The sequence below is a fragment of the Danio rerio genome, chromosome 4 (genome assembly GCF_052040795.2).
Source record: "Danio rerio strain M-AB ecotype USA chromosome 4, GRCz13ab, whole genome shotgun sequence".
In the NCBI taxonomy this organism is placed as follows: domain Eukaryota; kingdom Metazoa; phylum Chordata; class Actinopteri; order Cypriniformes; family Danionidae; genus Danio; species Danio rerio.
The window spans coordinates 20,834,454-20,848,320 of record NC_141024.2 but is presented as its reverse complement, the minus strand read 5'-3'; the positions used below and the strand labels follow the sequence as shown (position 1 = coordinate 20,848,320).

The following is a 13,867-nucleotide window of genomic DNA, read 5'->3' as shown; positions in this document are numbered from 1 at the left end:
ATTTTTTGAACTACTGGCTAGAAAAGGTCAGCTTTATCTGGCAACACTATCTGGCAACACTGTCCTACAAAATGTTAAGCTTTCCTCAAAGATAGTCATGTTTCCATCACTGACAACAAAGAAATGTTTTCTGGAGACCAAATTAGCACTTTTGCTTTAGCAAGACTGGGACCATTTTACATTGATGTCATTGCAGGAATAGGTTATGTTAAAAAAGCTTTAAGTTATAATAATATTATCACAGCTTGTGGACTGTTCCTGATCCTATCCCTCTCTCTCCCGTTTCACTTCTTGTCATTCTACTGTCCTGTCAAATAATGCCAAAATGCCCCCAAAAATCTTTAAAATAATAATATTTTGCCATATTTCTATTTATAAGAACCTTATATTTACATACAAATAAAAAGAAAACTTTTGAAGGGTAGTGTACACACTTAAACATTAATATCGGGATGTGATTGGCAGCATTTAAATTTACGGTAACCATTACTAAAATAGTTTTTTTTTTTTAGCACTGAAGGTTCCAAAATAATTATTGTAACTTATTATCGTAAAAGTAATAACTTTGCTGAGTAAATAATCTGAACACTTCTACAACAAAAGGTAGTTAAATAAACAAGTAATCGAATTCCCCTTTTTTGGAACTACTGCAAAAAGACCTTTCTGGAACCCTTATTTTTAAGAGCTGAGTTGTCATGAACAGTTAGAACTGTTGGATGCCTCAATCTTTTTGCCTCTCAAAGATTCTTGAGAGCATTCAGATTAGTGTTTTGGCTGTAGTCAAAGACCAGCAGGTCTGATCTAAATGAACAATTTTAATCTTGATTCCTTTCCGTGACTGACTGTTACATCTGTCCAGTCTCTCAAACGCCTTCTGCCAGGACTAATGCTATTACAGCTAATGCACGCAATCTCTTTAGCAGTAACGAACGCAACGAACGACCCGTTGTCTCGTGCTACATTCTTTTATCTGAACAACTACAGTAATCACATTGCTGAGTATATATAGTCTGATTAGTTCTGCAACACAAGTTAGTTAAATAAACACAAGTCAGCTAATAAAACTGTGCGTATTTGACTATTGCTTTAATGTTTAGTCTCAAATTTCAGTCTCTCTCTCACCTTCTTGTTGTGATCTCATTACTTGCTTCTCTCAGAACATTACGCAGATGAGATTTCACACACTGTTATCCGGTTGACCAATTATTGCTGTGAAAGGGCCTGACTGTTTGTCAGTGGTCATTTGACCTGGGGTTATTTTAGTTATGTATAATTTTATTCTTCAATTTTAGCTTGACAACGAATAATACCAGTCAATAATCTTTACTGATCTCCCATAAACACCATCTACTACAGTGTTTCTCAACCACATTACTGGAGGACCACCAACACTACATCTTTTGGATCTCTCCTTTGTCTGTCACACCCATTACAGGTCTTTCAGTCTCTGCGAATGAGTTGATGATCTCAATCCTGTGTGTTTGGTTAAAGAGAAAATGTGCAGAACTGGTGGTCCTCCAAAAACGTGGTTGAGTAATATTGATTTACTACAACCTCCCCCTTAATATCTTTTACCAGTAGTTATAACTAAAAGGTTAATTCACTCAAACATGAAAATAGTATAAAATTATGTTATTAATTAAGACATTTTTTATTACATTCAGACTAACTCAAAGTGAACACAAAAAAGTCTATCTGTCTTCAGTGTTTTAATCAGGAATTTTATAAAGCTAGGGGAATACTTTGTGTGCACATAAAACAAAAATAACGACTTTATTAAGCAGTTTTTCTCCTTAGTGTCAGTATAGGGCACTTCCCACATATAGACTTTAATTGATTGGACCGCCCAGGTATAATAACGGCCGCCAAAGTATTTTTAGTGACACATTTTTTTTTACTATTTTTAACATGCTTTTAAACTTTTTTGTATCCACCCAATATAACCAATAACAGCATCCTCCATCATTTAAGTAGTGGAAAATCTTCTCTCGTTTACCTGTTTCATTCTGTGTGCACAAGACCACACTCCCACAGGTGACCCACAGATCCACAGAGACATGCCTTTTTTGGAAAATTTATCCGGCCGGTTTTCTAAATCTCCTAAAAAGTCCGGGTCAACTTTTGTTTCTGCTTTTCAAAGCTTGTATGCTTTTTTTCATTACCTTTTTTTAAGCCAATGTTTGCTTGGCTTCACAGCTGAAACTACTCTAAGCTACTCAGAAAAACTTTACTATAAACTCAAAGAGGACAAATGACTGATCTAAACTGGCTGTAAAATATATGTACACCATTAGTAATGGTTAAACACATTTGCCGTATTTAAATGATAAACACGTTTTAACATGTAACTATGGTCACTTTTAGAGATATTGTCTGTTTTTATCCCTTTTAATAAATAGTAATTTATTCCTCATTTGCTGATTATTTGTTTAATTTGATGACGTTAATATATTACATATAGGCTATTCTATATACATATGTAAAATGCTTTGGCATTCAAGTTTGCTTTGAACTTGAAAGAGAGAGAAGCCCATTTCACCTGTCAGTGGGTGCTCATGGCTCCTGAATAGCAAAAAAGTATAAGAGATATAGTGAATGTATTTTTTATTTCAACATTTTTTTTTACATTAACCCACTGTGTGTGTGTATAACAGTGTCATAATATATAAAATTATTGTTAAATATTAAATTATGTTTTGTTTTTCGCATATAACAAACGTTATAACTCATGTGGGTAAATGGTGTGTTTCAATCCGGCTACCACCGCAAGTATATTTCAAACCCGTGGAAAGCACTGAGGGCACGCATTCACAATTTAATCTACACTGTAAAACTCAAGTTCACCAGCTGCCTTGAAAATGTGAGTCAACTCAACTTAAAAAGATTCTTTGTTTCAACTTATTATTGTCAGGATCCAGCCCTTACAGCCCTGTCACTCCTGTCTGTGTTTAATGTCTCTTTGTTTGTTTTGTGTATTAGCACATGGTTGTCTCTTTTGTTGTGTTGGCCATGTGCTCCTCTTGTCCTGCCTCCTTGTTTTCCTATGCCTCGCCCCCTTGTTTAGTCCTTGTTTGTCTAATTATGTTCACCTGTTCCTTGTGCTATCTACTCCCTTTATATTGAGTTCATTTTCCACTTGTCTTTGCCGGTTCGTCATGCTATCTTTCGTGTGCTTGTCTAGCTTATATCGTTTAGTGCATGATAGAGGTTTTTTCCATATAGTCTAGTTTTGTTTCCTTTGTCTAGTCTAGTACAAGTCTTTTTGATCTTTATCTTGAATTAATTTATCCTTTTGATTCGGTTAATTTATTTATAATTTTTTTTTCTTTCAATAAGGTTGCTGTCATTTTCAAATTTATTTCTGTTTCTGCTCAAGACTAATTTCAAGTTTTCATTTTGCTATTTTTGTGATCCTTAGCCTCAGTCTAGCCCTAGTCTTTAGTTAATTCTTTATTTTTTTAAATTCCTGTTCCTGTGTTTTGCTTTCTGTTTTATTTCTAGTTATAGCTTATTTCTTTAAGCCTTTTGTTTAAGTTTCAGTAGTTTCATTTTGTTTTTCGAGCTCTTATTTCCCCTCTTAATTATTTTTCATATTTACTTAGTTCTAGTTAGTTTTTTCCTTGCTCTTCTTTTTAATTTTCTTGTTTCCCCAGCCGTCTAGTCCTGTTGTGTTGCTTGTCTCACTTCCCTCCTGAGTCATCGCTGGTTGTGGATCCCCTTCCCTTGATGATCGATCTGTTTGCCACCCCTGTCCCTAACCAGAGGTTCGGCTAGCTACCTTTTGACTGCTTGGCCTGAAATTTGGAATTCCCCTTTCCTGACCAGCCTGTGTTACCCTCTTAAGACACTTCCCTATGTATCATCCTGAAGTCCTGAGTCTCCTCCCCTCACCAGCCTGTTCTCCTGAAATCGTCCTGCACTATTGACTGTCCTCCTGCATAGCCTTGTTTACCTCCTGAAAATAAACCTTGTGTTCTCTTGTCAATTCTGCATTTGGGTCCTCCTTGCCACCCGTGACAGTACGAACCGGCCAAACAAGAACCCAGCAGAATGAGCATCACTATTGTCCGTCCCACCACTAAGGAAGGGAGATTGGCCCTCAAGCGGGGACTGGCTCAGCTTCGCCAGCAGGGTCTGGAACCTCGGGCATTTGCCCAATTTTTCTGGACCATGGCCAGGGGCCTCGACTATGATGACTGTGCTCTCAAGAAGGCCTTTAACCGCTCCCTAGATGACCCTTTGCCAGAGTGGGAGATGGAGCAATTACAAATTCTAAATTTCTGGGACTTCTCTGATTATGTTCATTATCGTAAGGACTGGCAAATCCTAAATCCTCCTGATGATGTTAGCAGTGACCACCCTACCATCCCTCCCTCCTCAAATCAAAACCACCATGATCTTCCGGCTCCCACTGTGAAACGGAGAATCAAGAGGAAGCAGGTTACCCAAGTTGCTGCCTGCCCCAGGGTGTCCTCTGAACGGATTCCTATTGTTGAGTCAACTGAATCCACCACAACTGCCTCTGGGGAAACCAAGTCCCTTGAACTCAATTTAACTTCCAGAGAAGTTTCCCAGTCAACGTCTGATTTCATGTCTGTTAAGTCTGACCCAGTTACATTGCAGTCAGTCATGTCCAGTGTTGATAGCTCTTTGTTTGTGCCTGCCCAAGCAACCCAAGATGTGAAAGACCCGTCAACCTCCCGCCCTGGGAGGCGTACGGGTAGGAGAGCTCGTGCCAGGGAGGCCAGAGCCCTTCGCTTGAAGACAGTGTCGGCTCCAGCCCCAGAGCGCCCGCCAGTGTCGGCTCCAGCCCCAGAGCGCCCGCCAGTGTCGGCTCCAGCCCCAGAGCACCCGCCAGTGTCGGCTCCAGCCCCAGAGCGCCCGCCAGTGTCGGCTCCAGCCCCAGAGCGCCCGCCAGTGTCGGCTCCAGCCCCAGAGCGCCCGCCAGTGTCGGCTCCAGCCCCAGAGCGCCCGCCAGTGTCGGCTCCTGCCCCAGAGCGCCCGCCAGTGTCGGCTCCTGCCCCAGAGCGCCCGCCAGTGTCGGCTCCTGCCCCAGAGCGCCCGCCAGTGTCGGCTCCTGCCCCAGAGCGCCCGCCAGTGTCGGCTACTGCCCCAGAGCGCCCGCCAGTGTCGGCTCCTGCCCCAGAGCGCCTGCCAGTGTCGGCTCCTGCCCCAGAGCGCCCGCCAGTGTCGGCTCCTGCCCCAGAGCGCCCGCCAGTGTCGGCTCCTGCCCCAGAGCGCCCGCCAGTGTCGGCTCCTGCCCCAGAGCGCCCGCCAGTGTCGGCTCCTGCCCCAGAGCGCCCGCCAGTGTCGGCTCCTGCCCCAGAGCGCCCGCCAGTGTCGGCTCCAGCCCCAGAGCGCCCGCCAGTGTCGGCTCCAGCCCCAGAGCGCCCGCCAGTGTCGGCTCCAGCCCCAGAGCGCAGCTCAGTGGCAGTCCCGTTCCGACCCCTTGCCCTACCGGCACCACACAGATGCCTAGCCCTGCCGGCCCCAGCCCGGCTCCCAGACCAGCCAGCTCCCCACGAGCCTCCTGACCAGCCGGCTCCCCACGGGCCTCCTGACCAGCCGGCTCCCCACGGGCCTCCTGACCAGCCGGCTCCAGCCCTGCCGGCTCCCCTCAGGCCTCCTGTCCAGCCGGCTCCAGCCCTGCCGGCTCCCCTCAGGCCTCCTGTCCTGATGGCTCCAGCCCTGCCGGCTCCCCACAGGCCTCCAGCCCAGCTGGCTCCCCACAGGCCTCCAGCCTTGCCGGCTCCTCACAGGCCTCAAGTTCATTTGCACTCTTCCATTCCTGTCCCACTCAAGACCCCTGTCCTACCTATTCCTGTGGATCCTCTCTGTATTGTTCCTCCGGCTCTACCCTGGTCCTCAACCTGGACTAAAGATCCTTCAAAGTTAGCCCCTAACTCAGTTTATGTAGCTGTGAAGGATATAAATAGTTTAGCTCCTATGCGGATTCCTGCAACCCTGGAGGGGATCATGGACCCATACCCTTTTCCAGCTTCATCAGTACTGGGGTGCTCCTCAGATTCTGCCACTCAGCCTTTACACGTGGCTTCAGATGAGATCTCGGATTCAACCCATGTAACTGTCCCTGCAACTCCAGAAACCCTTACAGAATTGACATCTAATCCAGTATCTGCAGCCCTGGAGGGTATATCAGATAAAGACCCTGAGCCTGTCCTGACTGCCTTGGAGTACGCCTCGGATTTAGCCCCTGTTCCAGTTCCCACAGCATTGGAGGTCTTTACAGATTTGGCACCTCAGCCAGCTTTACCAGTCCAAGTGGGCTCTAGGTCAATCCTGAAACCTGTGCCTGCAGCTCTGAAGGGCAAACCCAAATTAAACCCAGACCCTAGGCCCCGTCCCAAGGTTTTCCACACTAAGAGACTGAATGTATCTAAAGGAGCTTCGACTTTTCCTATCCCCCCCATCCCCCCCTCTGTGTTGACAAGCTCTAGTGGTTTCCAAAGATCTGCACCTCCCTGGTTGCCCCAAAACAACTTCCCAGGACTGTTTCCTCCCCGTCCAGCAGCACCTCCAGTTTTTCCAGTCTACCCAGGTCTTGCTCCCCACTCTCCCTCCCAGTTGTTACCCCCTGTGTTTCCAGCTCTCTCCAGTCCTTCAAGCTTTCTTTCCCACCCCCTTTCCCAGTTGTTGTTACATCCCTTGCCTCTGCCTAGATTGGACGCCTGGAGGCGTCCGTTCGGGGGAGGGTACTGTCAGGATCCAGCCCTTACAGCCCTGTCACTCCTGTCTGTGTTTAATGTCTCTTTGTTTGTTTTGTGTATTAGCACATGGTTGTCTCTTTTGTTGTGTTGGCCATGTGCTCCTCTTGTCCTGCCTCCTTGTTTTCCTATGCCTCGCCCCCTTGTTTAGTCCTTGTTTGTCTAATTATGTTCACCTGTTCCTTGTGCTATCTACTCCCTTTATATTGAGTTCATTTTCCACTTGTCTTTGCCGGTTCGTCATGCTATCTTTCGTGTGCTTGTCTAGCTTATATCGTTTAGTGCATGATAGAGGTTTTTTCCATATAGTCTAGTTTTGTTTCCTTTGTCTAGTCTAGTACAAGTCTTTTTGATCTTTATCTTGAATTAATTTATCCTTTTGATTCGGTTAATTTATTTATAATTTTTTTTTCTTTCAATAAGGTTGCTGTCATTTTCAAATTTATTTCTGTTTCTGCTCAAGACTAATTTCAAGTTTTCATTTTGCTATTTTTGTGATCCTTAGCCTCAGTCTAGCCCTAGTCTTTAGTTAATTCTTTATTTTTTTAAATTCCTGTTCCTGTGTTTTGCTTTCTGTTTTATTTCTAGTTATAGCTTATTTCTTTAAGCCTTTTGTTTAAGTTTCAGTAGTTTCATTTTGTTTTTCGAGCTCTTATTTCCCCTCTTAATTATTTTTCATATTTACTTAGTTCTAGTTAGTTTTTTCCTTGCTCTTCTTTTTAATTTTCTTGTTTCCCCAGCCGTCTAGTCCTGTTGTGTTGCTTGTCTCACTTCCCTCCTGAGTCATCGCTGGTTGTGGATCCCCTTCCCTTGATGATCGATCTGTTTGCCACCCCTGTCCCTAACCAGAGGTTCGGCTAGCTACCTTTTGACTGCTTGGCCTGAAATTTGGAATTCCCCTTTCCTGACCAGCCTGTGTTACCCTCTTAAGACACTTCCCTATGTATCATCCTGAAGTCCTGAGTCTCCTCCCCTCACCAGCCTGTTCTCCTGAAATCGTCCTGCACTATTGACTGTCCTCCTGCATAGCCTTGTTTACCTCCTGAAAATAAACCTTGTGTTCTCTTGTCAATTCTGCATTTGGGTCCTCCTTGCCACCCGTGACAATTATATTGAGGTTTACAATATATTTAACTAAAACTCAACATCTTAAGTTGAAACAAAGAATCTCTCTAAGTTGAGTTGACTTACATTTTCAAGAAAGCTGTTGAACTTTAGTTTGTAAGTTTAACCACTTTGTACAATATCCTAATTTGTGTTCTTATGATGAATAAAATTCTCAGAGGTTTGAAAAAGCACAATGTTAATTAATAAGAATTGTAATTTTTGGGGGGGTGAACTAACAATAGGGCCTGAAAGAGTTTGGTTTTTATTGTTGTCATGTCAAGAAGGTACTGTTTTGCGCATTAAGAAATCAAATCCACTCTACATGCACTTTAAAGCGATCATCTGGCCAATTACAAAAAAAGTAGATTCTCAAAAAGTTTAGAATGTGAAAATGTGATGCTGCAATATATGTTATGGGGAAAAAAGTGTGAAATTTTAGAGTTATGCAATAAATGGACTGATTGGAACATATATAAATATATTATGAAATAAATAAATAAGTAATAGAGGTACTGATTGGAACATTTGTCCTGTTAAACAGTCTGACAGTATCATACTTTTAAATTTAAAAGGGCATTTCTTTTTTTTTTTCATGCTCAGGTACATTCAAGCAGCCACATCTCCTAAAGACATCATTATCGCTGTGGACATCAGCGGGAGTATGAAGGGTTTGAGACTCACCATCGCAAAACACACCATCAACACCATTCTAGACACACTAGGCGAAAACGACTTTGTCAACGTCATTGCGGTAAGAACAGAAACCCTGCATCCAGACCTAATATGCTGCAGCAGGGGTGTCAAACCTAGTTCCTGGAGGACCGCAGCCCTGCACAGTTTAGTTTCAACCCTGCTTGAACAAACCTATTGTTTTCAAACGACCCTGAAGAATTCAATTAGTTTGATCAGGTGTATTTTTTTTAAACTAAACTGTGCAGAGCTTTGGCCCTCCAGGAACTGTGTTTGACACCTGTGCGCTACAACAAAGCAAGCAATACAAATTCTTCCATTACTATCTTAATACTCAGTATTTTCTCTATTTACAGTACAGTGATTATGTCCAATATGTAGAGCCCTGTTTTAAAGGCACACTGGTACAAGCTGATCTGGATAACCGTGAGGTAACGCTTTCTCAAACTCCACAGTGAGATGAATTCATTTGCCAGCTCTGATTTTAATATTTGCATTAATTTATCCTATTTCTGTCTAGCACTTTAAGCTTTTGGTGCAGGAGTTGCAGGTAAAAGGTGAAGGAAAGGTGAAGAAAGCCATGAAAGAGTCCTTTAAGATTCTGAATGAGGTAAGTATGGCTTAGTGTTTGAGGGACGTATGAATATCTGTATGGAAACATTGATATAATAAAAATCTGTGTGCGTAGGCAGCAGCAGAAGGCAGGGGTAGTTTATGTAATCAGGCTATCATGCTGATCACTGATGGAGCCATGGAGGATTTCCAGCAGGTGTTTGAGGAGTTCAATTGGCCAGATCGCAAGGTACAGAAAGCACACAAACATACACAGAATCACTATGGATACACGCTTTACGTGAGCGCACAATCTGATAACAGAATATACTCTCAAACAGGTGCGCGTGTTCACGTATCTGATTGGACGAGAGCTTACATTTGCCAGCAATGTCAAATGGATTGCTTGCAATAATAAAGGTGAGACCTCAAGCAATTATTCAGCTTATTTTTGATGCAGTGGCTAGATATTTAATGAGAATGTACGAGACTTGATTTATTAGCTGCTTTAGAGAACTAACTAGAAGAATAAAGTGCAGTAAACAAAAAACTACCAGTGTGATATCAATAAATAACATCACAATAGTACGATAGGAAACACCTTATTAAAACTAACTAAAAATAAAAGATGACTCCAGTATCTAGACACATTAAATTCACAAATGCCCTTTTATGATTCGAAATTAAGCAGAGCATTATAAGCATTATAAGTGTTATTTTTCTATTATTTATACACTGTTATTTATTCATTTTAATTCATATTTTATGCATTTTAATATGTATTTTATGATTTTCCGTTTTTATACACATTTTTATATTTTTAATAAATATATAATGATATTTTTACACACAGATTTATTACTTTTTATTTTAATTGTACTCATTTACTTGAGTACTTGTACTTGTTTTTAGTACTTATTTCAATTAGATGCCAATTTAATGACATTTGGACTTTTAACTTTAATTTTACATTCATTTCTTTTTTATAGTTGGATTAATAATACCAGCAACACAAAGTGCAGTCCATAAAATTGGCAATGAAATTTGCCAATGAAATGTGAAATAAATAAAATGCCAACGAATGAATTGCCAATGAAAGCCAATGTAATTTGAATCTGAATTTAAACAATATCCTACAGCAGTGGTTCCCAAAGTGGGAGTCGCAAGACACTGACAGGGTGTCAATTGATGATTTCCAAAAGTCAAATAAATTTTATTAAACTATTAGAATTACCATATTTTATCCATAACTCACAGAAGACAAAAATAGTAGTTAATAGATACATAAAAAATCATCCTGCAAAAAAAAAAAGCCATCAGCCTTTCAATTAATCTTTTCATAGGATCGATGTGTTTATGTTTGATTAACAACACAGCAATAGCGTCAGCTGCAGCTGCAGCAGATTGATTTTATAGCACTAAATGACACCTTTCTGACACCTTTATGGCAATCAAATACACTAAAAAAGAATTAATGCCACAACTGAACATTGAGAATGGCCTCTGAGTGTTTTTTTTTTTAATTAAACCAAGAATAGACTTGTGCTGGAAACATTGTGCCCACTAGTCTCTTTAGACGCGCTTAATATTAAATTAAACAAATTAATAAATGACTGTATAAATTTTATGGTTGTAAAGACTTTTGCACTTTTTTGTGTTGTCAATATGCTCGTGTTTATTTAAGCCTACTGTTGAGTGCGCAGCATTTGTATACTTATAACTACCTCTGAGGAATGTGGGTGTCGCAAGTCACTGGCATTGATAACCTTTGGGAACCCCTGTCCTACAGTATATCGACAATACAAATTTCCATTTTTTTGGGAACCCCTGTCCTACAGTATATCGACAATACAAATTTCCATTCTTTTTTTATTTTATTAGTTTCCCAAATTTAGAAATAACAATTATTAAAACAGTTAAATATAAAATGTGTAAAAAATTTAATTTCTTAAGATTCCCGAGCCACAACCAGTTCTAATATTATTTTGATTTAATAAGATGAAGTCTATGCCCTCTGCTGGTAGCAGAAAATAAATCAATCACTTTTCTCATTACTATTTCACTGATGTTTGTAATTAGGTTACTACACTCACATCTCTACACTGGCGGATGTACAGGAGAATGTGATGGAATATCTTCATGTGCTGAGCAGACCAATGGTCATCAACCATGATCATGACATCATTTGGACAGAGGCTTACATGGACAGTGTGGTGAGCTGCTTACGTTTTTCTTGTTCACTCTTGCTTTCTTCTCCTAGCCAATACTATGCAAGTACAAGTTCATGTTTCATATTGAACCAAACCTTCATATCGATCCTTTCTGTCTGCATTAATCTCAAACCTGTCATCTTGTTATTTCATTATCCTACTGTGATCTCGTTACTTCATTGTGCTTGTCATTATTTCCTGCAATCCCATTTCAGCTACCCAATACAGCTGAGGTAAACTATTCTGTTCTCAACAGTAGATGAAAATAAATCCACCTAATTGCAGTAGTTCATGTGTTTTTGTCGTTTTAAGAGTTTCTAGCATCTATTTAGATATATCCTTTAGTTATATATAGATAAACTTGTCTGTGAAGTGTTAACTTTTAGTCTAAAGCAATAGGAATTCACAAAAAAAATCAATTTTAAGTAGATGTGGGTTGTTAATTAGTTCATTATTTCTGAAACACAGTACGCTAAAGTACAATTAACAACATTTTAAATAAATTAACTTGTAGACAAAGTAACTCACCCACAAGGTTCACAAAAAAACTTTACTGTACAGAGATTTTCTGAACTAATTTAATGTATAAATAGTGGGGATTTTTTAATGCAGTTTGTTTAATTTTGAAGTTTTGATTTTGATTTTACTTTAGCATAAATCCCATTCTTCAGTTTTTTTTTCTGTGTAGATTTTAAAGATTATTGTCTGGTCAAAACATTTAACTGAAATCAAGTACACATTTGTAGCTTGTTTCTCTTGGTTTGTTTGGTCTGATACATTCGGCCCTTGTCCACATACGTAGCTTTCACATTGACTAATGGGATGTTTATTTTGAATTGATAATATCCAAAACAATATTGAATGTGTTCATTGTACAGATGTAAACTTGGTATTTTTTGTCAGTTTTTAATTTGTGAAATGCTTAATGTGTAAAAGAGTCAAAACAGTGACAGGAATTCCTGTTTCACACCCACTAATGAAAATATGTAAAAAGGAAATGAGTTTCTGACATCTTGGGACTATAAAGAGCCAGTTAGTGACAATGATGAAGGAAAAAAGGTGTGCTTGACTGTTCTGTTGTTCTGTCAGTTTAGCTCAGGCAACTGTGTTTTGCACGATGTGATCCCACCTACCTGTGAAGCAGCTGTCCTTAATGGAAAGACGTGGTCACCATTTTAATGGCATTGCTGGGATTTAGCAACCATTTGTTGATTTTTCGATGTCTGTCTCTTCCTCTCTCTCGTCTTTCAGCTTTTTAACACACAGGCCGAGAGTTTGCTGTTGATGACCTCTGTAGCCATGCCTGTGTTCAGCAAGAAAGAAGAAACAGTGAGTTTCTAAAAACCCAAAATCTAAACAAAACACAAAATCTTTGTCAGCTCCCAGATATATAAACTCTCACCTGACTTACATTATCTGAAAACCTGCAAAAACATTCGCATTGTTTTAATTTAGTTCTTCAATTTAGAAATTCAATTAAATAAATTAAGCATTCATGGAATTACATTAATAAATAAACTATGTATGGCTTATTCTGTAGATTTTAGCCTTTAACTTTACCAAGACATGAAAGCCATGCACCCAAATGATGGGTAAATGGAAGAATAAATACAGTTTAGAAATATATGTGTATATCTAATAAAATAAACAGGTTGACTGAGTTATTCAAAAATGAACTTACCACTGAAAAAGATGTCACATGTCGCCTCCTCCTGGCGTGGACCATAACTGCAGAAGGGACAGTAAATTAATATTTTTAGAGATTCTAATTACTGGAATAAATTAATCATTTAACTTAATGAACTAATCGATTCTGTAATCGTTTATCTATTTAATGTAGGGAATAAGGTATATCTAGTTTGTGATATTGAGAACGAGGATATCCGAGCTCGTCTTACTTAGGCTATTTATAAATGTAACTTTCATGTTAAGCCCCAAAAATTACTATACAATGTTGGTAGCGTGTTTTCACGTACAAACTGCAACAATTTTAATAGAAAAATTTACTTTTGTACCTAAAAGGTGTTGATTTGATACGTTCAGGCGGCGTTTCCTCAGCTTTCCACGACGAAGCCCGCGAACAGAACTAATCAATGATTACGCTCTGCTACTAGCCGCAACAGGTGTTATTAATATTTACATCTTAAGTTTCGGTTTAGGTCAAACTAGGGTCTTGTTTTTCAATGCAGTTCGATATTCAATTAATAAAGAAAATTAGGAAGTTACTAATAAATTATTAAATATTTCAAGGTGTAGGCATGCATAGGTCGAATTAAATGAAATTGAATACGTATGAAAGTTAACAATGGTTTCAATATAGCTGATCTGTAGCCTGTGTTTTGTGTATTGATTTGTATTATCACTGTTAAAGGTTTACCCACAAAAAAATAAATAAATAAATAAAAGTCTGAGATCATTAACTCTTCCTTCACTTATTTTTAAATATCAATTTTATGAGTTTACTTCTTGTGTTGAACACAAGATAGCTGGAACCCTAAAACCATTGACTTGCATTGTATTAGTATATGGATGCCAATATGCCACTTGAGGATGTAAAAATAGTTAGTAAATTTTAGATTTTGG

The 13,867-nt window shown here is 39.7% G+C and overlaps 1 protein-coding gene and 1 long non-coding RNA gene across 5 annotated transcripts in view; one reads left to right on the top strand and one right to left on the bottom strand.

Annotated features, from left to right (window-relative positions):
• cacna2d4a (calcium voltage-gated channel auxiliary subunit alpha2delta 4a) overlaps positions 1 to 13,867 on the top strand; it is a 57,876-nt gene that overhangs the window by 6,375 nt on the left and 37,634 nt on the right. For 2 of the 3 annotated variants that reach the window (XM_087248209.1, XM_087248207.1), the window contains exons 8-15: positions 8,433 to 8,583; positions 8,879 to 8,953; positions 9,043 to 9,132; positions 9,211 to 9,324; positions 9,416 to 9,494; positions 11,154 to 11,287; positions 11,500 to 11,517; positions 12,536 to 12,613. In XM_087248209.1, the coding sequence (XP_087104335.1) occupies positions 8,433 to 8,583; positions 8,879 to 8,953; positions 9,043 to 9,132; positions 9,211 to 9,324; positions 9,416 to 9,494; positions 11,154 to 11,287; positions 11,500 to 11,517; positions 12,536 to 12,613 (739 nt within the window). The remainder of the gene's footprint in view (positions 1 to 8,432; positions 8,584 to 8,878; positions 8,954 to 9,042; positions 9,133 to 9,210; positions 9,325 to 9,415; positions 9,495 to 11,153; positions 11,288 to 11,499; positions 11,518 to 12,535; positions 12,614 to 13,867) is intronic. The other variant, XM_087248208.1, reaches the window with a different exon arrangement.
• On the bottom strand, positions 9,985 to 13,578 carry LOC141381623 (uncharacterized). Of its 2 annotated transcripts, XR_015483131.1 has the most exons (4): positions 13,300 to 13,414; positions 12,966 to 13,012; positions 12,687 to 12,708; positions 10,060 to 12,587 (listed from the first exon to the last, which is right to left on the bottom strand). It is a non-coding gene; the product is annotated as an uncharacterized LOC141381623 (long non-coding RNA). The 2 variants fall into 2 exon arrangements; XR_015483132.1 differs by lacking the exon at positions 12,687 to 12,708 and having other exon boundaries at positions 9,985 to 12,587; positions 13,300 to 13,578.